The sequence below is a fragment of the Cyanistes caeruleus genome, unplaced genomic scaffold, assembly GCF_971803275.1.
Source record: "Cyanistes caeruleus unplaced genomic scaffold, bCyaCae1.hap1.1 HAP1_SCAFFOLD_89, whole genome shotgun sequence".
NCBI lineage: Eukaryota > Metazoa > Chordata > Aves > Passeriformes > Paridae > Cyanistes > Cyanistes caeruleus.
The window spans coordinates 517,399-538,798 of record NW_028255894.1 but is presented as its reverse complement, the minus strand read 5'-3'; the positions used below and the strand labels follow the sequence as shown (position 1 = coordinate 538,798).

At 53.2% G+C, this 21,400-nt stretch overlaps 3 protein-coding genes across 4 annotated transcripts in view; 1 reads left to right on the top strand and 2 right to left on the bottom strand.

Annotated features, from left to right (window-relative positions):
* LOC147646604 (uncharacterized) overlaps positions 1–21,400 on the bottom strand; it is a 518,783-nt gene that overhangs the window by 82,932 nt on the left and 414,451 nt on the right. The gene's annotated exons all lie outside the window — the stretch shown is intronic.
* On the bottom strand, positions 1,334–3,850 carry LOC147646617 (olfactory receptor 14J1-like). Of its 2 annotated transcripts, XM_086873178.1 has the most exons (3): positions 3,811–3,850; positions 3,616–3,741; positions 1,334–2,555 (listed from the first exon to the last, which is right to left on the bottom strand). In XM_086873178.1, exons 2-3 carry the CDS (start codon positions 3,644–3,646, stop codon positions 1,597–1,599), a joined length of 990 nt encoding a protein of 329 aa, XP_086729304.1. In that variant the 5' UTR covers positions 3,647–3,741; positions 3,811–3,850; the 3' UTR covers positions 1,334–1,596. The 2 variants fall into 2 exon arrangements, with proteins under 2 accessions (XP_086729304.1, XP_086729303.1); XM_086873177.1 differs by having other exon boundaries at positions 3,616–3,850.
* Positions 18,758–21,400, top strand: part of LOC147646611 (uncharacterized) — a 212,429-nt gene continuing 209,786 nt past the window's right edge. The window contains exons 1-2 of the mRNA XM_086873151.1: positions 18,758–18,790; positions 19,205–19,714. Of these exons, the coding sequence (XP_086729277.1) occupies positions 18,758–18,790; positions 19,205–19,714 (543 nt within the window). The remainder of the gene's footprint in view (positions 18,791–19,204; positions 19,715–21,400) is intronic.

Sequence of the window (21,400 nt, the reverse complement as noted above, 5' to 3'; positions counted from 1 at the left end):
GGAGGGTTTTGGAGACAGTTTTATACCCACGGGGAACAAAATCCTTCCTGGTTTTAACAAATCCTTTTGGAATGCTGCACATGACTCACCTGGGCTGGGAGAAAATGGGAAAACATCTGGGAAAATCATAGATTTCCCACTTAACAGCTCCATCCCTTTGGAATGCTGCACATGACTCACCTGAGCTGGGAAAACCTGGGAAAATCCTGGAACACACACCTGAGGGAGAGGTTTGTTAATCCTGGCTCATCCCAGGAACTTCCATTCCTCAATCCAGAAAGGATGGGTTAGGGAGACCCCCAGTCTGGGAGTGCCTATGACACCTCCTAAAAAAACGTTTCCTTGCTTTTCCAATTCCAGAAAGGAAATTCCTGTATTATTTTCCATCAGGAAATTGGGTTAATTAAATTAGTGCAGGCTTTTCCACCAGCATTCCAGTCCTTGTCATTCCAGCAGTTCCACTAATCCCTATCCCAGGTGTGATTCAGAGGGTTGGGATTTCCTGGTCCTGAGCAACAACGTCTGCAGTGGCACAGGAAACTCACAGCTCATGGGAACAAACTTTCTGTGTGACTTCAGAGGCCACGACAAACCTGAGTGGTTTCCCTCCCGTCCCCCAGCCCTTCCTGGCCCCAGGGGCTGATGGCATTTGTGCTCCCTCAGGTTCATCTCCCCACAGCAGCACCATGGGGGTGCTGACACCTGCTCTGGGCAGTGCAAACAGGGGCTCCTGAGCCAGTGCTGCCGTGCCTGTGCCTGCAAGGATGCAGCACCTCTCTGAGCTGGGGGAGAGGCCAGGGCTGCACAGGGGGGATGTTGTTGGCAGCTCCATGAGGACGCTCTGGGACGCTGCCCTGGGGTGTCCAGCGCAGTGGGGATGGATCAGCCCCTGCTCTGCTGCTCCTTCCCATCTCCCCCAGGGACCTTGCAGAGCCCCAGCCATGCTGTTTGCCCCCAGCCTGCCCACGGCCAACCTGGGGCTGCTCACGGGGGTTTTCTGTGCTGAGCTTTGGCCTGGGTGTGTTCTTGAGAGAGCCTGGGCAAGGAGCCTGGAGCCCCCAGGCCCTGCCCTGAGGCGTCAGCGCTGCCCCAGCAGTGCCCATGGCCTGTCCCTGCTGCAGCCCCGGCACTGCCACCCCCAGGGCTGTGCCCAGCCCCGAGAGCACTCAGGCCCTGCAGCAACACCAGGGCCAGGAGGGCAGCGGGGCAGTGGCACGGGAGCAGCACTGGCAACACCAAGTGCTGCTGCTCCTGGGCACAGCTGCTGTGCCAGCACTGATCTGCCCCCAGCTCTGCACACAGACACTGCTGCTGCAGCTGCAGAGAAGGGAACAAAAGGGGCATCTCTGGAGAAAACTTTGCTGGGAGATTCTTTAGTTCATTGAAAGCCACCAAGAGCACAGCCCCTCATTGTCACAGTCTGTGGCCTCAGGCAAGGTGGAGAGAAACAAAATGAGAAATGGCACAAAACAATGACATTTTATTGAAGACAATTTTAAAACACAAAACTAAGTAAATGAACCTCCTAAATGAAACCACCAAGAAGTATCAAAGATAAGTTTTATTACAAGTTATTTGCAGGAATTGGCCAGCAGTTTAATGTTCCTGAAATGATCCAGTGATCATTCTCCACACTGCAGCCTTGAGCTCCTGGTTCCTCAGGCTGTAGATGAGGGGGTTCAGGGCTGGAGGCACCACCGAGTACAGAACTGACACTGCCAGATCCAGGGATGGGGAGGAGATGGAGGGGGGCTTCAGGTGAGCAAACAGGAGAGTGCTGATAAACAGGGAGACCACAGCCAGGTGAGGGAGGCAGGTGGAAAAGGCTTTGTGCCTTTGTCCCTGCTCAGAGGGGATCCTCAGCACAGCCCTGAAGATCTGCACATAGGAGAAAACAATGAACACAAAACAGCCAAGTGCTAAACATGCACTAACAGCAATGAGCCCAAGTTCTCTAGTGTAGGAATTGGAGCAGGAGAGCTTGAGGATCTGAGGGATTTCACAGAAGAACTGGCCCAGGGCATTGCCATGGCACAGGGGCAGGGAAAATGTATTGGCCGTGTGCAGCAGTGAATAGAGAAAGGCACTGGCCCAGGCAGCTGTTGCCATGTGGGCACAAGCTCTGCTGCCCAGGAGGGTCCCGTAGTGCAGGGGTTTGCAGATGGACACGTAGCGGTCGTAGCACATGATGGTCAGGAGGAAATACTCTGTTGCAGCACAGAAAACCAAAAAAAATACTTGTGCAACACATCCTGTGTAGGAGATGTGCCTGGTGTCCCAGAGGGAATTGTGCATGGCTTTGGGCACAGTGGTGCAGATGGAGCCCAGGTCAGTGAGGGCCAGGTTGAGCAGGAAGAAGAACATGGGGCTGTGCAGGTGGTGGCTGCAGGCTACGGCGCTGATGATGAGGCCGTTGCCCAGGAGGGCAGCCAGGGAGATGCCCAGGAAGAGGCAGAAGTGCAGGAGCTGCAGCTGCCGCGTGTCTGCCAATGCCAGCAGGAGGAAGTGGCTGATGGAGCTGCTGTTGGACATTTGCTGTGGTTGAGCGTGGAGACCTGTTCATGAAGAAAAGTAGTAGTGACAAATCAGGAGAGGCTGGGACTCACCCACCTTTGTTCCTGCTCTGTGAAAACTTCACCCAGGTCCCTGCCTGTGCTCCAGCTGTGCTGTCTGAGTGTGCCAGGAGCAGCCAGGCCTGTGCCTGGAGCTCTCCAGGAGCCATCCCTGCCCTGCTGCCCTGGGTTTGTGGCCATGCAGGAGAGGGACAAGGCTGGAAATTCAGGATTTGTCAGAAGAATCACTCCTAATGCAGAAGGGCTTGTTGCCATCTGCACACACACTTCTAAAGTATAGCAGGAGTTGGTTTTAGGAATTGTTTTACTGCCCAGAGATCATTCCTGGTTCTCTGAGGTCAGAAATCCCCAGCATTTCTGCTGCACTCAGAATTTCCCACTGAGAGATGTGAGAGGCAAAGGATTCCCTGTGGCTTAGGGAAGGTGAGGGGCTGGATGGGCTTGTTCCCAACTGCCCTGGGTTTGCACCTTTGGCTGGAATCAGAGCACAGTCACACTCCTGTGTCACCCTGGCATAAACCAGGCCCTGCCCAGAGCAGAGGGATCCCTGAATGTCTCACCCTCTCTAAAGGTCTCTGGGCAAGGTCTCAGCACCCCCCTCTGCCAAGGACACTTACGGCTCCCTTGGCAGAGCCAACAGCATTTCCTCAGCTGTGGCATCTCTGCCCTTCCCCGTGGGACATTCAGGGAACTCTGAGAGGCTCTGGCACAGATTTGCAGCCAGAAGGGCAGCTCAGAGCTTGGAAGGACACAGCAAGGAGATCCCCAGGTGTGCCCATGATGGGATCTCAGGGAGGGGGCTCAGCTCATTCCCCTTTGCCATGGACTGCTTTGCCCACAGCCCCACAGGTCACAGGGAAGCTGGGACACCCCATTCCCATGGACACACCTGCCTGGCAGCAATCCCAAGGGCAGGGCCTGACTCAGCTGCTGCAGATGCCAGAGCCTCCCTGAGAGCCCCAGATACCAATGACAATATCAGAGCAGTGCATTTAGCCTGTTTAGGAGGCTCTCAGCAGAGAGACTGAGCACCCAAACTTACAATTCTGGCATCTCTGTAAATGTTCAAACATTACTTTGCTGTTCCTGGTGTGTTCCTTTCAACTCAAAATGTTCTGTGATTCTGGGATTACAATTCCTCTTCTGCTTCTCTCATCCCCTTTGTTGTCTATAATCAAAAGAGAAAAAAACCCCAAACCTTTGCAACAGTGTTAGAACAGTAAAGTAAAAACCAGACCTTTATTAGAAGCTTCCAGGTGTCCCAGTGGGGATGGGGCACACCTGGCCCCTTATTTCAGCAATTTATTAAGGTTGATTAATTAGGATATTTAACAGAAACATTCAATAGGAGATTCAGCTGCCCCAGTTACACACCCCTGAGTCAACCCATTGGAGTAGGTCCAAAGGTTTCTTTGCCCCACTTTTTGTTATGACTGCTCACATTCTGGTTACAAAACAAAATGCTCTTCTTGTAGCTCCTCTCCCTGATGATAAGACAATACAGTATTTCAGAAATCTATTTAGAAGATCAGATTATTGTTCTAAAATCTAAGAGTAAGGTTAGGAAACATATTAGAGTTAATTAAGAATAATAGTTGTCCTTAATTATAATATAAATGTAATATAATATAATATAATAGTATAGTATAGTATAGTATAGTATAGTATAGTATACTATACTATACTATACTATACTATACTATAGAATAATAGTTTAATAGTTAATTAAGAATTAAAATTTTATAATTACATGATAATAGTTTACAGATCTAAAAATATATTAAAAATGCATAAAAAGCAAAAAACTTTTTGCTATCATCTCAACTTTCCCACCCTGCTTAAAGAGAGAAATTGAACACAGTCTCAGGAAAGCTCCTGATCTTTACATCAATCCCAGGCTCACCTTCTTTTGGGAAGTGTCCTCTGGAGCTGTGTCCAGGCAGGTCTGGAGCTGGGAGCAGCCCTGCCCCACACAGCCCCTCTCAGCAGCAGCCCCTGCCCTGCTCAGGGCGGCTCCTTCCCCCCACAGCTTCTCCCCAGCGCTGGGAGCAGCTCCCCGGGCCGGCTGAGAGCTGTCCCTGGCAGGCAGCAGAGTCCCTGCCCCAGCACAGCGCCCTGGGCTGCAGGACCCTGCTCTGCAGGACAGCCCTGGGCACCCCTGGCTGCTCTGCACAAGGGACAGGCAGAGAATGTACTCACAGAGTCTGTAGGCACTGGCATGTTCCAGCTTGAGGAGATGCCTCCAGGAGCTGCAGCTGCATTGTCCTGCAGCCAGAGGCTTCCTGTGTCAAGGGCTGGCAGGGATTCTGCCCCAGGCACTTCTCAGCACCTTCCCAGCCCTGACTGATTGAAGCTCTCTGTGCCTCTGGGCTGTGCCCAGGGTGGCTGCAGGCAGTGCCCCAGCCCTGCTGGGCTGGCAGAAGAGCTGCTCAGCAAGAGAAATGTGCTTTTGAAGCTCTTCTTGGTTTCCAGGAGCTGCCTCTGTGCCAGGAGCCCGGCCCAGCTCAGCAGCACAGACACAGCAGCAGGACTTTAATGAGCCTCTTGGGGCTTTGTGCTGAGGCCCTGAACATCAGTCCCTGACAGGGAGGGGAAGAAACCTCTCAAGAACTCCAAGTTAGAATCCAACTCCAAAGTTTCTTTCACTTTTAATGGGTCCCACTGAGGGAGGTGACTGAGAAAGTGTCCCCAGGCCCCAGGCAGAGCAGAGAACTGGAGGCACTGATGACAGCTGGGGACAAAGAGAAGCCAAGGCTTGGTGCCCTGGGCCACAGCAGCCAAAGCTGTGCCAGCAAGGGCTGTGAGGAGACACCTTGTCCTGAGGCCCTGGGGCCTCCTGGCACAGCCCCAGCAAGGCTGGCCACTGTCACCCCCTTGGCCTGCCCTCAGCACCCCCCTAGCCCACATGCCAGTGGCCTCAGGGATCTGCTGGAAGGAGTCCCCGGGGAGCCTTGCTCAGGAATGGCCCTGGGGGCTCCTTCATGCTCCCAGGGACTGCAGCTTTTTCAAAGGACTTTGGCTTTTGCTTTGGAGTCTCTGAGAGCTTTGTGCAATCCTGGCCTCCAATTATCTGCTGTAATTAGTCCCTTGAGAGCCTTTGTCAGTAACAACACTCAGTGGGGCTCATTAATGCTTCAAGGTACTTCAGGTTCTTAAGGCACTTTCCTTTTTCCTTCCCACCCTGAGTCTCTGAGAAGTTTGTGCAATCATGGCCCCAATTATCTGCTTTAACGAGTCCCTTGGGAGCTTTGCATTGACACTCAGTGGGGCTCATCAATACTTTGAGATACTCAGGGCTTTTTCAGCTACTTTGGATTTTCCTTCCCACACTGAGTCTCTGGGAGGTTTTTTGTGCAATCCTGGCCTCCAGTTCTCTCCTCCAAGGAGTCCATGAGGAGCCTGTGCTGGGGATGGACCTCAGTGGCACCCATTAATGCTTGGAGACACTTTGGGTTTTTCCTCTGACTTGGACTTCTGGAAAGGTTTGTGCAATCTCCTCTCAGGCTCTGAGGTTCAAGGGCTCAGCTCCAAATGCACCACGGGGCTCATTAGGATCAAGCAAATCCTAACAAACCATGGCTGTGCCTTGATTTCCCTCTGGTCTGGTGCAGTTCTTAGGAAAGTTTCCTACAACAGTTATGAAGAAATAGTTCAAAGAGCTTCTAGGAAATATGTATTCCTATTTTAAAGGGTGTCTTTTATTCCTGTTCTCTTTAGAGCAGAGGTGACTGCAGCATTCAGTGATGGATATTGATCCAGGGTCTCTCCTAAGGAGGTCTGGCCAGGTCAGAGAAGCTGTGCCTTGAGGTCTGACCCAGTGGGGACAACCTTGCTCCACATTCCCCAGCCCCATCCTGTCTCTCCTCACTCTCCTGGGACCTGCTTTGCTCACAGAACTGGCTGCACTCAGGCAAAGAGGGGTTTTCCTTCTTTGATTTTAGCAATCTAAAACTGCTGAGTTTCCCCATGGAAAACAGACACCCTCCTCAAGTGTGTGCCAAGCCCAAGGTGCCACCAAGGAGGTTCCCCTTCCCCAAGGCAGAACCACACAAGGAATGTTTCAGACACACAGGGAGTTCTACAATAAACACAACCCCAGAGTTGGCTGAAGGCAGAATTAGAGCAGCTGCTGAAGGACAGACAAGCTTTGAACTCCTTGCAGCTGAAAGCACCAAGTGGGTTGTTGGGAGGTGTGTGAGTGAGGCAAGAGTGAGGGAAGGGAAATGCAGAGAGCCCTGGAAGTGTTTCTGTGCAGACAGGCTGCTGCAAGGGCAGCGTTGAACTTCTCTGGGGGGAACTGTGAAGGAGGTCGGGGCAGAGTGACCTCCCCAGTGACCTCGAGATGTCACACAGCCACCTGGGATGTCACAGCCCACTCAGTGGTGTCACACAACCTGCTCTGGGATGTCACACCACCATTCTGTGATGTCATGTCTCTTCCTATATGCCACAAAAACACCTTGTGATGTCACATAGCCTCCTGTGATATCACACAGCAACATTTGATGTCATAGTTCACTCTGTGATGTCACAGTCAGTATTGTGATGTCATACAACCTGTCCTGAGATGTCACATGGCTCTTCTGTGATATCACTGCCCACTCCTGGATTTCATATCACAACCATGTGGCTTCACAGTCTGCTCAGTGATGTCACAACCCTCTCTGTGATATTCTTTATCTAGCCTCTGGTGTCATAGTCCTCTCTCTGATATCACCACCCACTAAGTGATATCACCCAGACCATGCTGTGATGTCATGCAGCTACACTGCAGTGTCACCCCCTGCTTTCTGATGTCACACAGTGACACCGTATCACACTGTGATACCGTAGCTGCTCAGTGACCTCACACAACAAACTCTGTGATGTCCCAGCCCCATCTGTGACCTCACACAACCCACTCGGAGCTGTCACACAGCCCCTTTCTGACATCACAGCTGCTCTGGGGCTCCAGGACACAGCCACAGAGGTGCTGCTGTGACACAGCCCCCTCTGGCACATCCCACAGCCCCTGCCAGTGCTGAGCCCCTGGCAGCTCTGTCTGGGCCTGCTCTCTGTGTCCCTGAGCTGCCCTGGCAGGGCCCCAGCCCTGCTGGGCTGTGCTCAGGAGCTGCTCCTGGCCAGAGCTGTCTCTCTGCAGCGCTGCCCTTGCCAGGAGCTGCCTCTGGGCCAGGAGCCCGGCCCAGCACAGCAGCACAGACACAGCACCAGCACTTTCATCACCCTCTCGGGCCTTTGGGGCTCTTGGCATCACACTCAGTCCCTCAGAGTGTGCTCCAGAAACTCCTCAAGAGCTCCAAGTCAGATGGAAACACTGAAGTTTCTTGCAGTTGAAATGAGAGACACGAGTGAGAAAGCGTCCCCAGGTTCCAGGCAGAGCAGAAGACTGGAGGCCCTGATGGCAGCTGGGGACAAGCAAGGGAAAGGTGTCTGTGGTGCTGAGCAAAGCTGGATGTGTTTCAGGAATGGCAAGGGCCAAGGGCTGAGCCCCAGCCCCTGGCAAGGCAGATGCTGTCCCTCCCTCATTGCTCAGGGCTCTTCCCGGGCCACTGGCATGTGGGGATGTGCAATGCCAAGGGCAGCACCATGGGGCGGCCCCTGCCAGGCTGCTGAGCAGGGACAAGGAGGCAATGAGGCCCCAGGGCTGCCAGGGTCACTTGTCCCCTGCTGGCCTCAGGCCCAGGGCCAGCAGCCATGGCCAAAGGGCTTCACAAGTTGCCTCTGGCAGGGCCTTGCAGCTGCACAGCCCAGGGCCCTCTGCCTCTGCCTGCTGCTTATGTGATGAGGCCTCCAGACCCCATCCTGGGAGATTTTGGGTCTTCTCCATGGTCTGTGAAAATGGAAACATTGGTGAAAGTTATTTTCTACCAAATCTTGCATTGACAAGGATCAATATAATTAAACTGAAGGAGAATGGATTTAGATTTGTTAGAAGGAGAAAATATTTTACAATCAGAGCGGCACAAAACTGCAACTGCTTTTCCAGAGAAATGGATGCCCCATCCCAGGACTGCTCCCAGAGCAGGAGCTCTGTGCAACCTGACACAGTGAAAGCCCCTCCCCAAGGATGGAAATCCTGTTGTGTGGGTTCTCTGATGTGCTGGGTGCCCTCACAACCCTCCTGGCCAGAATGTCTGCTGAGGGCCAGCCAGGCTGCTGCAGTGGCACTGACCTCACAGCCATCACCACTGCAGCCATGTTCCCTGGGCCTGGCTCTCCCCTTTCCTCTGCCCCTGCCTTGTCTCTGCTGGCATGAAGAGTTGTTTCATTATTATCTTGTCCCCAAGGTGCTGGGGCCAATTGCTTCCCAGTCAGGCTCCTGGAGCAGCAGTGGCTTTTCAGAGCCCAGCCAGAAATGAGCCCTGAAGCAGCAGCTCTGCAGTGCTGGCCACCAGGCCGGGGTGCCAAGGGAGCCTTCAGGCCATGGCCTGGAAGCAGCTGCTGCTGCCAAGGTGCCTTTGGTGCCTCAGGCTGTCCCTGGCACAGCTCCCAGCACGGCACTCTGCACTTGTGCCCGAGCCCTTCCCTGGCTTGGGGCTGGCCTGGGGCTTTTCCTGCAGCAGGATCTGCCCTGGGCATGGCACAGGAAAGGCAGTTCCTGCTGGAGCAGGAGGCTGTGCCTGGAATGGGCTCAAACAACTCCAGCAAAGCCCTGTTCACATCAAAATTGCTCCCTAGAGCACTATAATCTAATAATTGTTATAGCTCCTCTAGTCTGGAGTAAATAACTCTTTTTCTTTATTTAATCTGTGGTGTAAATAAATCTGTCTAATCATGCCAGAATCAGTCACAGTGGCATTTGTATAAATACATCTGATATTCCATTGTTAATCCTGTGGGGAAAATTGCACTACGGTTCAATTCCACCTGTCCAGTCTTTACACATAAACCTTTGACAAATTCTGGGGCTGGGACTGGATCCAGCTGCTCCCAGTCTTCTCTCTTAGAAAGAATTTAAAAGTCTAGGAAGCTTGGAGGGGTTTGAGGATCCGTGGTGGATGTTGGGTGTCATTTCTCCACCTCATGACTCAGCAGGAGTTTCTCCAATAAAGAAATAAAGCTTTTGCCTGAAGCTCCCACTCTGCCCATGACAGGAAGCCCTGGGAGTGTCTGTGACATCCCGGCTCTTTGGCAGCCTGGGGACTCCTGGGATGTCACCGTGGAGCCCCTGGGAGTGCCTGTGACAGAGCAGTGCCTTTACAGCCCAAAGTCCCCTGGGATGTCACCATGGAATTGCTGTGACTGCGTCTGACAACACGGCTCTTCAGCATCCCCAGAAATCCCTGGGAGGTCTCTGTGGAGCCCCTGTCTCTGCCTGTGACATTCCGGCTCTTGAACAGCCTAGAGACTCTTGGAATGTCCCCATGGCGCCCCTCTGAGGGCCTGTAACAAATCTGACCCTTGGTAGGCAACCATCATCAGCCCCATGTAGCAATGGTCTGATTCCATGGCCGCCATCACAGCCCCTGTTGCTATGGGCAGTCCCTTGGCAGCTCCATGGAGACCCCATGCCAGGGGTGGTTGCCATGGACACCAGCTCAGGCCTGGAGCCAGAGCCCGTTGCCATGGCAACCATTTGCAGTCCCATCCCCAGGCTCATGGGATCCCAGAGCCACAGAATTGGCTGAGCTGGGAGGGAGCCATGGGGATCCTCCAGTCCAACTGCTGGCCCTGCACAGGACACCCCAACAATCCCAGCCTGGGCCTGGCAGCGCTGGCCAAACGCTGCTGGAGCTCAGCCAGCCCTGGAGCTGGGAGCCTTCCCTGGGGAGCCTGTTCAGTGCCCCAGCAGCCTCGCGGGAAAAACCTTTTCCTCACATCCAGCCTAAACCTGCCCGCCTCAGCTCCAGCCGCTCCCTCCACTCCTGTCCCTGGGCACCAGAGGGAAGAGGTTCCCACAGCCCCCAGCCAGGGACCCGCTCCCAAGGCTGCTGCCATGGCAACCAGGCCTGGCACCAGCTGGGATGCTCGGTTCCCATGGGCTGGGCTTCAGGAATGGCATTCCCCAATTTCCTGCTTCAGCTGAAACCGCGCTGCTGCTCGCTTCCCTCCCAGCTCCCATGGAAAGCACAAAAGGCAAAGATCCCAGGCTGGGATAAGAATAATTTATTGAGAACAGCAATGAGATGACGAATTAACACAATCAGAAATAATTCTGGAAACAGAAGGGATAAGAAAAATTATTTACAGGGAAAACTAAAATGCCACCGACTGGTTCTTCCTGGCCACATATTTCCTCCTGCCAAGAAAGGACACCCTTCTCCTCTGGTGAGAGAGAGGGAGTCCTTTTCCTGCCCCTGGCAATGACCTGAGATGGGATTGAATATACTGACAGGGCCATGGACAGACCCTCATGTTCTTTAATCCCACATCATGACATTGCCATGGGCAGGAAGAGGTAGAGGTGTCTTCCCAGCATGGATCCCAGGGAACATGGATCACCAGGTCTCTTCCCAGTGTCGGTCCTCCAAGGTGGGATGAAGCTGGAGCTGTGGAGAAAGCTCTTCCTGCACTTGGGCCACTGGCAGTGCTTCCCTTAGTGGTGCCTCCGTTGGTGTTGGGCCAAGTTAGACCTGTCTGAGAATCTCTTCCCACACTGGGGACACTTGTAAGGCCTCTCCCCAGTGTGGATGCGCCGGTGGATGATGAGGTGGGAGTTTCGCTTGAAGCCCTCCCCACAGTCAGGGCAGCGGAAGGGTTTCTCATCCGTGTGAATCCGCTGGTGCCTGAGGAGATGGGAGCTGGTCTGAAACCTCTTCCCACACTCAGGACACTCATAGGGCCTCTCCCCAGTGTGGATACGCTGGTGGATGATGAGTTGGGAGCTGAAGCTGAAGCCCTTCCCACATTCCCCACACTTGTAGGGCCATTCCCCAGTGTGGATCATCTGGTGGCAGATCAGGCTGTTGCTCCACCTGAACCTCTTCCCACACTGCAAGCACTTGTAGGGCTTCTCCCCATCCTGAAGCTGCTCATGGACCACCAGCTCAGAGCCCTGGCTGGATCTCCGGCCGCCTTCCCGGCACAGGGTGGGTCTTTCCTCCTCAGAGCACCCTGGGATGGTTTTGGAGCCCTTCCTCCTGTGGGATCTCTGGGGATTTTCCTCCCTGTGGGATTCCTGTGCTGTGGAGCTGCTCAAATCTGCCTCTTCCATGAGGTTCTGCTGAGGGTATTTGTACTCCCTGGTCTCCATCCTCAGCTCCTTGTCTGGGGGAGGAAGGACAAGGAGAGGATGGGATTTGCCTCCGTGCCAGAGGGAAGGGGAAGGAGATCCCCCCAGTGCGTCCCCGGCAGGACGGCGTCGGCAGCGGGGTTGTCCTGCAGCCGCGGGCCAGGCTGGGCTGGGAGATGGAGCAGGAGAGAGGGGGAAAGGGGCACTGACTTCCTCCTCACCTGCCTGGGATTCCTGGGACATCTTCCTCTTCCTTGCAGCCTTCTCATCCATCCAGCCAAGGTTTGGGAATGGGAAATCCTGGTTTGGGAGAAAACAAAGAATGAGCACATTGAGTTTGAAGGTCTCTCTACCCAAGTCCATCTCCAGAAGTCACCGGGAATCTGGGGTGTCTTGATTTAAAAGGAAAGGTGTTTACTAAGGAAAGGAGAAGCCTCCATTGAAATTGATAAAAATGTAAGCAACAGCCCTTTCCAAATTATTATAATCTTGATTTCAAAGTGATCCCAGATAAAAATATAGGAATAACAGTTCTTTACTAAAGAAATTAAAATGAAAATGCAGCAGTACAATAGAAAAAAACCACAAAAAAAATGCACTCTGAGAGAGTCAGAATACAACCTGATACCCTGTTGGTCAGGGTGCTGGTAGCAGTCTGATTAAATGGTGGCTGCAGTCCTCCTGGAGTGACTGATGTGGTTCTGTTGAAGCAGTGATCCCATAGAAGATTGTAGCTTACCTCAGAAGTTCTGGTGCTGTAGATGGGTCTGGTCTCTCCTCTGGGAATCCAGTGGACAAAGACTGCCTCTGGTGCTTTGATGCTCTGATTACATTCATGCAGGAATGCTTGGTTCCTCCCCCTGGCTGGAGCATCTCACAATGGGATGATGTCATTTTATCAGTCCTGCAGTGAGACTCAATGGCCCATTAACAGAAGATACCCCCTTGGAGGGAGGATGGGTGGTGGAAGAGATAAAGAACACTGCCCCACCTGGTTTTAACAGCTGGCCCATTAACAGAAGATATCCCCCAGTTATGAGGGATGGGTCATGGAGGAGATAATGAAAATTGCTCCACTAGTTTTTAACAGATGGTGATAGAATACATACTTTTGGTTACATCTTGCATTGCAACCCAAGACATGGGGTCCATAAAAATTGTACACCACCAAAAATTGGCCCTGAAAATGCTTTCCAGAAGTTTTCCATTTCTGTTCTCTCCCTTTTGGTGTTCAGGGGTTCCCCCCTGTCCCAGCTGCTGGGGGTCATGCTTGTACTGGGGGTCACACTTCTACTCGGTCCCTGACCTCTTCAGGCTGCTGGGAGTGCCAGGAATTTGAAAAGTTCTTCCCATTTCGATCTCCCCACTTAGGGATGCAGGAAGGTTTTGGGGTCCCAGGGTCCCTGCTCCCCTTATTCCCTTCTTGGGGGCGCAGGGGGACCAAGGAGACCCCCCTGCCCCTCTCTATTTAATTGAGGGTTCCTCGAATCATGGCACTCCCCCTCTCTGGGCTCCCCACTTTGGGGTCCTCGGGGACACAGGGCTCTGCTCCTCCAGGCTGCCGCTGCCAGCAGCTGCCACTGGGAACCCCAAATGTCCCCCTAAAGGGCATTTTCTTTTCAGCTTTGGTTTTCTTCATTCTCCAATAATCACCCCCAAAAAACCCAACCCAGGCACCCCCCAGGATATCTGGGCCGGGCTCCCCCTCCCTCGTCACCTGTGGGATGGGGGGGTGATGATCTCATGGGTGGGAGGAGGCTGTGAATTCAGGGAGTGAATCCCAGTTCGACTGGGATATACTGGGCCTGAGATAATAGTGGGATAACAAGCACCTAACTGGGATTACTAGGACTGTCTGGGAATGGCTATGGAGATGCAGAGGGCAGCTGGGATATACTGGGAGTGTCTGTGATCATACTGGGGATGACTGAAAACACACAGGGAACAATGGGAACCATGCTGGGGACAACTGGGAACAACTGGGAGTGACAGGGTCTACACTGGGGGCAACTCCAGCTGGGCATAACTGGGACCATGCAGGGAGCAGCTGGGATCATCTGGGGAGCAACTGGGACTGTACTGGGGCCAACTGGGTGCAACTGGAATCACACTGGGAGGAACAGGGAGCAACTGGAACCATCCTGAGGGTAACTGGCATCCTACTGGGATCACAGTGGGAGCAGCTGGGCCATGCTGGGCAAGACTGGGACCATACTGGCAGCAACTGGGACTGCAGTCAGCGTGACTGGGAGTGGCTGGGAGCAACTGGGATCAGGCTGGAAGCACCTGAGGAGTGACTAGGAGGAACTGGGATAGACTGGGAGAGACTGAAACCACAGTGCAGGTAAATGGGTACAACTGGAACCACACTGGATAATCCTGGGAGCAGCTGTGCCCATGCTGGGGTCATACTGGGATCCTACTGGAACTAGCTGGGATCATAATGGGAGTGATAGGAAAGGTGCCACCTCATGCTGGAGGTGACTGGGAGCAATTGGGCCCATCCTGGAAGTGCCAGGGAGTCACTCTGGCCGTTACTGGAATCATACTTGGAGTATCTGGGAGTGACTGGAACCATACTGGGGGTGGCTGGTACAACAGCTCATACTGGGATTGACTGAGATTGTAGTGGGAGTGACTGGGATCATTCTGGAAGTGTCTTTCTGTAGATCTTCTGTCTTTCTGGTCTCTTTTTATTCTCCTTATTATCCTACGTACCTGGAATATTTTTGGATATCTTAATGTTACCCAAAATCTTAAGGGTTAACACTTTTTAGGTTAAATGAGCTAACGTTGCAATGTTAATGCTTTGGTAAGAGTTTTATGTTCAGTTGGATGTTGTATTAAACCCTTTGCCAAAGTTCCTTGATCGTCTATATTTTCCCAGTAGAATTTTGTGTCATTTTGACTTCTTAGCTCAGTTGGTCAGAGCATGGTGCCAGTATCACCGAGGTTGTGGGTTCAATCCTTGTGGGGCCATTATATTAAGAGCTGGACTTGATGATCCTTGTGGGTCCCGTCCTACTAAGAATATTCTTTACATCTGTCCATGCTGAGAAGATCTAGTTGGTGTTTCTCCTGTGCACCATCTTCAATCACAGGAACCTTTGGTTACCACCATCACTGAAGTGTTCTGGGGTGTTACAGCCCTGCAGGCTCACAGTGGCCTCTTGTTTCCATAAGGCTTCAGACTGTCCCACTGGTCCCTTGGTTCCATGGGCCCAAGAGTGCCACAATGATCCCCTTGGTTCCACAACTTCCCATGGTGTCACACTGACCAATGTTTCCATAAGGATCTGGAGTGTCACACAGGTTTATGGCATTTGTCCTTGCTACCCCTCACATCCCACTGCCCCACAAAGAGCCTTGAGCCACCCGTGAGGGACAGGCCCTGCTGGGCCAGGCCTGGGCTCAGGGCTTGGCCTTTCTGCTTCCTCCAACCCAGCCAGGCCTGGCTCAGCATTGCAGTTCCCTGCTCAGAGCCTTTGGTTCCTGGCAATCCTGGCCTCCAGGATCTGCTCTCACCAGTCCCTGGGGAGCCTTTGGCAGTCCCTGCCCTCAGCTGGGCTGATTGAAGCTCCAATAGACTTGGAGTTTTGCTTCTGACTCCTTGAGCAGCTTCTTCAGCCTGAAGGAGGGACATAGGAGGATCAGGGAAAGGTGAAAGAACCACAAGGTCAAGCACTCCCTGAATTGACAGGCCCCCACCTGTGGGATCATCACCCCCCATCCCAGAAGTGCCCGGGGAGGGGGAGCTCAGCCCAGATATTCTGGGCTGTCCCTGGATTGGGTTTTTTTGGGGGGATGATTAGAGAATGAAGAAAACCAAAGCTGAAAAGAAAATGCCCTTTGGGGGGATATTTGGGGTTCCCAGTGGCAGCTGCTGGCAGAGGCAGCCTGGAGGAGCAGAGCCCTGTGACCCCGAGGACCCCAAAGTGGGGAGCCCAGAGAGGGGGAGCGCCATGATTCGAGGAACCCTCAATTAAATAGAGAGGGGCAGGGGGGTCTCCTTGGTCCCCCTGCACCCCCAAGAAGGGAATAAGGGGAGCAGGGACCCTGGGACCCCAAAACCTTCCTGCATCTCTAAGTGGGGAGATCGAAATGGGAAGAACTTTTCAAATTCCTGGCACTCCCAGCAGCCTGAAGAGGTCAGGGACCGAGTAGAAGTGTGACCCTCAGCAGCTGGGACAGGGGGGAACCCCTGAACACCAAAAGGGAGAGAACAGAAATGGAAAACTTCTGGAAAGCATTTTCAGGGCCAATTTTTGGTGGTGTACAATTTTTATGGACCCCATGTCTTGGGTTGCAATGCAAGATGTAACCAAAAGTATGTATTCTATCACAATGTTAAAAACTAGAGGAGCAGTTTTCTTTATCTCTTTCATCACCCATCCCTCATAACTGGGGGGATATCTTCTGTTAATGGGCCAGCTGTTAAAACCAGGTGGGGCAGTGTTCTTTATCTCTTCCATCATCCATCCTTCCTCCAGGGGGATATCTTCTGTTAATGGGCCATTGAGTCTCACTGCAGGACTGATAAAATGACATCATCCCATTGTGAGATGCTCCAGCCAGGGGGAGGAGCCAAGCATCCCAGTGACTCCCAGTCACTCCCACTACAATCTCAGTCACTTCCAGTATTTGCTGTTACACCCAGTCACCCCCAGTATGGTTCAAATCACTCCCATATCCTTCCAGCATGATTCCAGTCATGGCCAGAGTGACTCCCTGTCATTCCCAGGATAGGCCCAGTTGCTCCCAGTCACCTCCAGCATGGTTCCAGTCCCAGCCAGCCCCTTTGCACTCACTCCCAGTATGATCCCAGCTAGTTCCAGTAGGATCCCAGTATGACCCCAGCATGGGCACAGCTGCTCCCAGAATTATCCAGTGTGGTTCCAGTTGTTCCCATTTACCTGCACTGTGGTTTCAGTCTCTCCCAGTATATCCCAGTTGCTCTCAATCACTCCTCAGGTGCTTCCAGCCTGATCCCAGTTGCTCCCAGCCACTCCCAGTCACCCTGAGTGCAGTCCCAGTTGCTGCCAGTATGGTCCCAGTCTTGCCCAGTATGGCCCAACTGCTCCCACTGTGATCCCAGTAGGATGCCAGTTACCCTCAGGATGGTTCCAGTTGCTCCCTGTTCCTCCCAGCGTGATTCCAGTTGCACCCAGTTGGCCCCAGTATAGTCTCAGTCGCTTCCCAGATGATCCCAGCTGCTCCCAGCAAGGTTGCAGTCATGCCCAGCTGCCCCCAGTGTAGACCCAGTCACTCCCAGTTGCTCCCAGTTGTCCCCAGCATGGTTCCCATTGTTCCCAGTGTGTTCCCAGTCATCCCCAGTATGATCACAGACACGCCCAGTATATCCCAGCTGCCCTCAGCATCTCCATAGCCATTCCCAGACACTCCTAGTAATCCCAGTTAGGTGCTTGTTATCCCAGTATGATCTCAGGTCCAGCATATCCCAGTCAAGCTGGGATTCACTCCCTGAATTCACAGCCCCCCCATCCATGGGATCAAAACCCCCCCTATCCCACAGGTGACCAGGGAGGGGGAGCCCGGCCCAGATATCCTGGGGGCTTCCTGGGTTGGGTTTTTGGGGGCGATTGTTGGAGAATGAAGAACACCAAGGCTGAGAAGAAAATGTCCTTTAGGGGGACATTTGGGGTTCCCAGTGGCAGCTGCTGGCAGAGGCAGCCTGGAGGAGCAGAGCCCTGTGTCCCCCAGGACCCCAAAGTGGGGAGCCCAGAGAGGAGGAGCACCATGATTCGTGGGACCCTCAATTGCATAGAGAGGGCCAGGGGGGGTCTCCTTGGTCCCCCTGCAACCCCAAGAAGGGAATAAGGGGAGCAGGGACCCTGGGACCCCAAAAACCCCATGCATCCCTAAGTGGGGAGATGGAAATGGGAGGAAGTTTTCAAATTCCTGGCACTCACAGCAGCAAGAAGAGGTCAGGGACCGAGTGGACAGGGGACCCACAGTACAAGTGTGACCCCCAGCAGCTGGGACAGGGGTGAAAGCCTGAACACCAAAAGGGAGAGAACAGAGATGGAACTAGAACTCCTGGGAGGCATTTTCAGGGCCAGATTTTGGTGGTGTAAAATTTTTATGTACCCCATGTCTTGGGTTGCAATGCAAGATTCAACCAAAAGCATGTATTCTGTCAACATCTGTTAAAAACTAGAGGAGCAGTTTTCTTTATCTCTTTCATCAGCCATCCCTCATAACTGGGGGATGTCTTCTGTTAATGGGCCAGCTGTTAAAACCAGGTGGGGCAATGTTCTTTATCTCTTCCACCACCCATCCTTCCTCCAAGGGGATATCTTCTGTTAATGGGCCATTGAGTCTCAGTGCAGGAATGATAAAATGACATCATCCCATTGTGAGATGCTCCACCCAGGGGGAGGAGCCAAGCATTCCTGCATGGATATAATCAGAGCATCAAAGCACCACAGGCAGTCTTTCTCCACTGGATTCCCAGAGGAGAGACCAGACCCATCTACAGCACCGGAACTTCAGAGGTAAGCTACAATCTTCTATGGGATCATTGCTTCAACAGAAGCACATCAGTCACTCCAGGAGGACTGCAGCCACTATTTAATCAGACTGCTACCAGCACCCTGACCAACAGGGTATCAGGTTGTATTCTGACTCTTTCAGAGTGCTGTTTTTTTTGTGGGTTTTTTCTATTGTACTGCTGCATTTTCATTTTAATTTCTTTAGTAAAGAACTGTTATTCCTATATTTTTATCTGGGATCACTTTGAAATCAAGATTATAATAATTTGGAAAGGGCTGTTGCTTACATTTTTATCAATTTCAATGGAGGCTTCTCCTTTCCTTAGTAAACACCTTTCCTTTTAAATCAAGACACCCCAGATTCCCGGTGACTTCTAGACAGGGACTTGGACAGAGGGACCTTCAAACTCAACGTGCTCATTCCTTGTTTTCTCCCAAACCAGGATTTCCCCATCCCAAACTTTGGCTGGATGGATGAGAAGGCTGCAAGGAAGAGGAAGATGCCCCAGAACATCCAGGCAGGTGAGCAGGAAGTCAGTGCCCCTTTCCCCCTCTCTCCTGCTCCATCTCCCAGCCCAGCCTGGCCCCCGGCTGCAGGACAACCCCGCTGCCGACGCCGTCCTGCCGGGGACGCATTGGGGGGATCTCCTTCCCCTTCCCTCTGGTACGGAGGCAAATCCCATCCTCTCCTTGTCCTTCCTCCCCCAGACAAGGAGCTGAGGATGGAGACCAGGGAGGACAAATCCCCACGGCAGAACCTCGTGGAAGAGGTTGTTTTGAGCAGCTCCACAGTGCAGGAATCCAGTGGGGAGGGAAATCCCCAGAGATCCCGCAGGAGGAGGGGCTCCAAACCCATCCCAGGGTGCTCTGAGGAGGAAAGACCCACCCTGTGCCGGGAAGGCGGCCAGAGATCCAGCCAGGGCTTTGAGCTGGTGGTCCATGAGCAGCTTCAGGATGGGGAGAAGCCCTACAAGTGCTTGGAGTGTGGGAAGAGCTTCAGCCAGAGGAAAACCCTGATCCGCCACCAGATGATCCACACTGGAGAATGGGCCTACGAGTGTGGGGAATGTGGGAAGGGCTTCAGCTTCAAGTCCCAACTTGTCATCCACCAGCGCATCCACACTGGGGAGAGGCCCTATGAGTGTCCCGAGTGTGGGAAGTGGTTTAAGACCAGCTCCCATCTCCTCCAGCACCAGCGGATTCACACGGATGAGAGGCCCTTCCGCTGCCCTGACTGTGGGGAGGGCTTCAAGCGAAACTCCCACCTCATCACCCACCGGCGCATCCACACTGGGGAGAGGCCCTACAAGTGTGGGGAATGTGGGAAGAGCTTCATCCACAGATCCAACCTCAATACCCACAAACATATCCACACTGGGGAGAGGCCTTACAAGTGTACCCAGTGTGGGAAGAGCTTCTCAGACAGGTCTAACTTTGGCAGACACCAACGGAGGCACCGGTAAGGGAAGCCCTGCAAGTGCCTCAAAATACATAAAGAGCTTTGTGCACTTCTGCAGCTTCATCTGCCCATGGAGAATCCACACTGGGAAGAGACCTGGTGATCCGTGTTCCCTGGGATCCATGCTGGGAAGACACCTGTATCTTTTCCTGCCCATGGCAATGTCATGATGTGGGATCAAAGAATGTGAGACTGTGATCATGGTCCATTATATTCAATCCCATCTCAGGTCATTGCCAGGGGCAGGAAAAGGACTCCCTCTCTCTCACCAGAGAAGGGTGTCCTTTCTTGGCAGGCGGAAATACGTGGCCAGGAAGAGTCAGTTGGTGGTATTTTAGTTTTCCCTGTGAATGGTTTGTCTTATCCTTTCTGTTACCAAAATTGTTTCTGTTCCTGTTTTTGCCTTATCTCGTTGCTGTTCTCAATAAATTGTTCTTATCCCAGCCTGGGATCTTTGTCTTTTGTGCTTTCCATGGGAGGTGGGAGGGAAGTGAGCAGCAGCACGGTTTCAGCAGGAGCAGGAAATTGGGGAATGCCATTCCTGAAGCCCAGCCCGTGGAAACCGAGCATCCCAGCTGGTGCCAGGCCTGGTTGCCATGGCAGCAGCCTTGGGAGCGGGTCCCTGGCTGGGGGCTGCGGGAACCTCTTCCCTCTGGTGCCCAGGGCCAGGAGTGGAGGGAGCGGCTGGAGCTGAGGCGGGCAGGTTTAGGCTGGATGTGAGGAAAAGGTTTTTCCCGCGAGGCTGCTGGGGCACTGAATAGGCTCCCCAGGGAAGGCTCCCAGCTCCAGGGCTGGCTGAGCTCCAGCAGCGTTTGGCCAGCGCTGCCAGGCCCAGGCTGGGATTGTTGGGGTGTCCTGTGCAGGGCCAGCAGTTGGACTGGAGGATCCCCATGGCTCCCTCCCAACTCAGCCAATTCTGTGGCTCTGGGATCCCATGAGCCTGGGAATGGGACTGCAAATGGTTGCCATGGCAATGGACTCTGGCTCCAGGTCTGAGCTGGTGTCCATGGCAACCACCCCTGGCATGGGGTCTCCATGGAGCTGCCAAGGGACTGACCATAGCAACAGGGCCTGTGATGGTTGTCATGTAAATAGCATAGCAACAGGGGGCTGGTTATGGCTGCCATGGAAACAGACCATAACAATGGGGCAGATGTTGCCATGGGAACAGACCACAGCAGGGAGACAGCTCTGGCCAGGAGCAGCTCCTGAGCACAGCCCAGCAGGGCTGGGGCCCTGCCAGGGCAGCTCAGGGACACAGAGAGCAGGCCCAGACAGAGCTGCCAGGGGCTCAGCACTGGCAGGGGCTGTGGGATGTGCCAGAGGGGGCTGTGTCCCAGCAGCACCTCTGTGGCTGTGTCCTGGAGCCCCAGAGCAGCTGTGATGTCAGAAAGGGGCTGTGTGACAGCTCCGAGTGGGCTGTGTGAGGTCACAGCTGGGGCTGTGACATGACAGAGTTTGTTGTGTGAGGTCCCTGAGCAGCTACAGCATCATAGAGGGGACTGTGTGACATCATAGAGATGGCTGTGACATCATAGCATGGCTGTATGTCATCATAGACCTGGTTTTGAGGTCAAAGTATGTGCTGTGACATTACAGGGTATCTGTATGACATCACAGAGATGGTTGTATGACATCACTGATGGGGTTATGACATCACAGAGCTGGCTGTGACATCATAAAG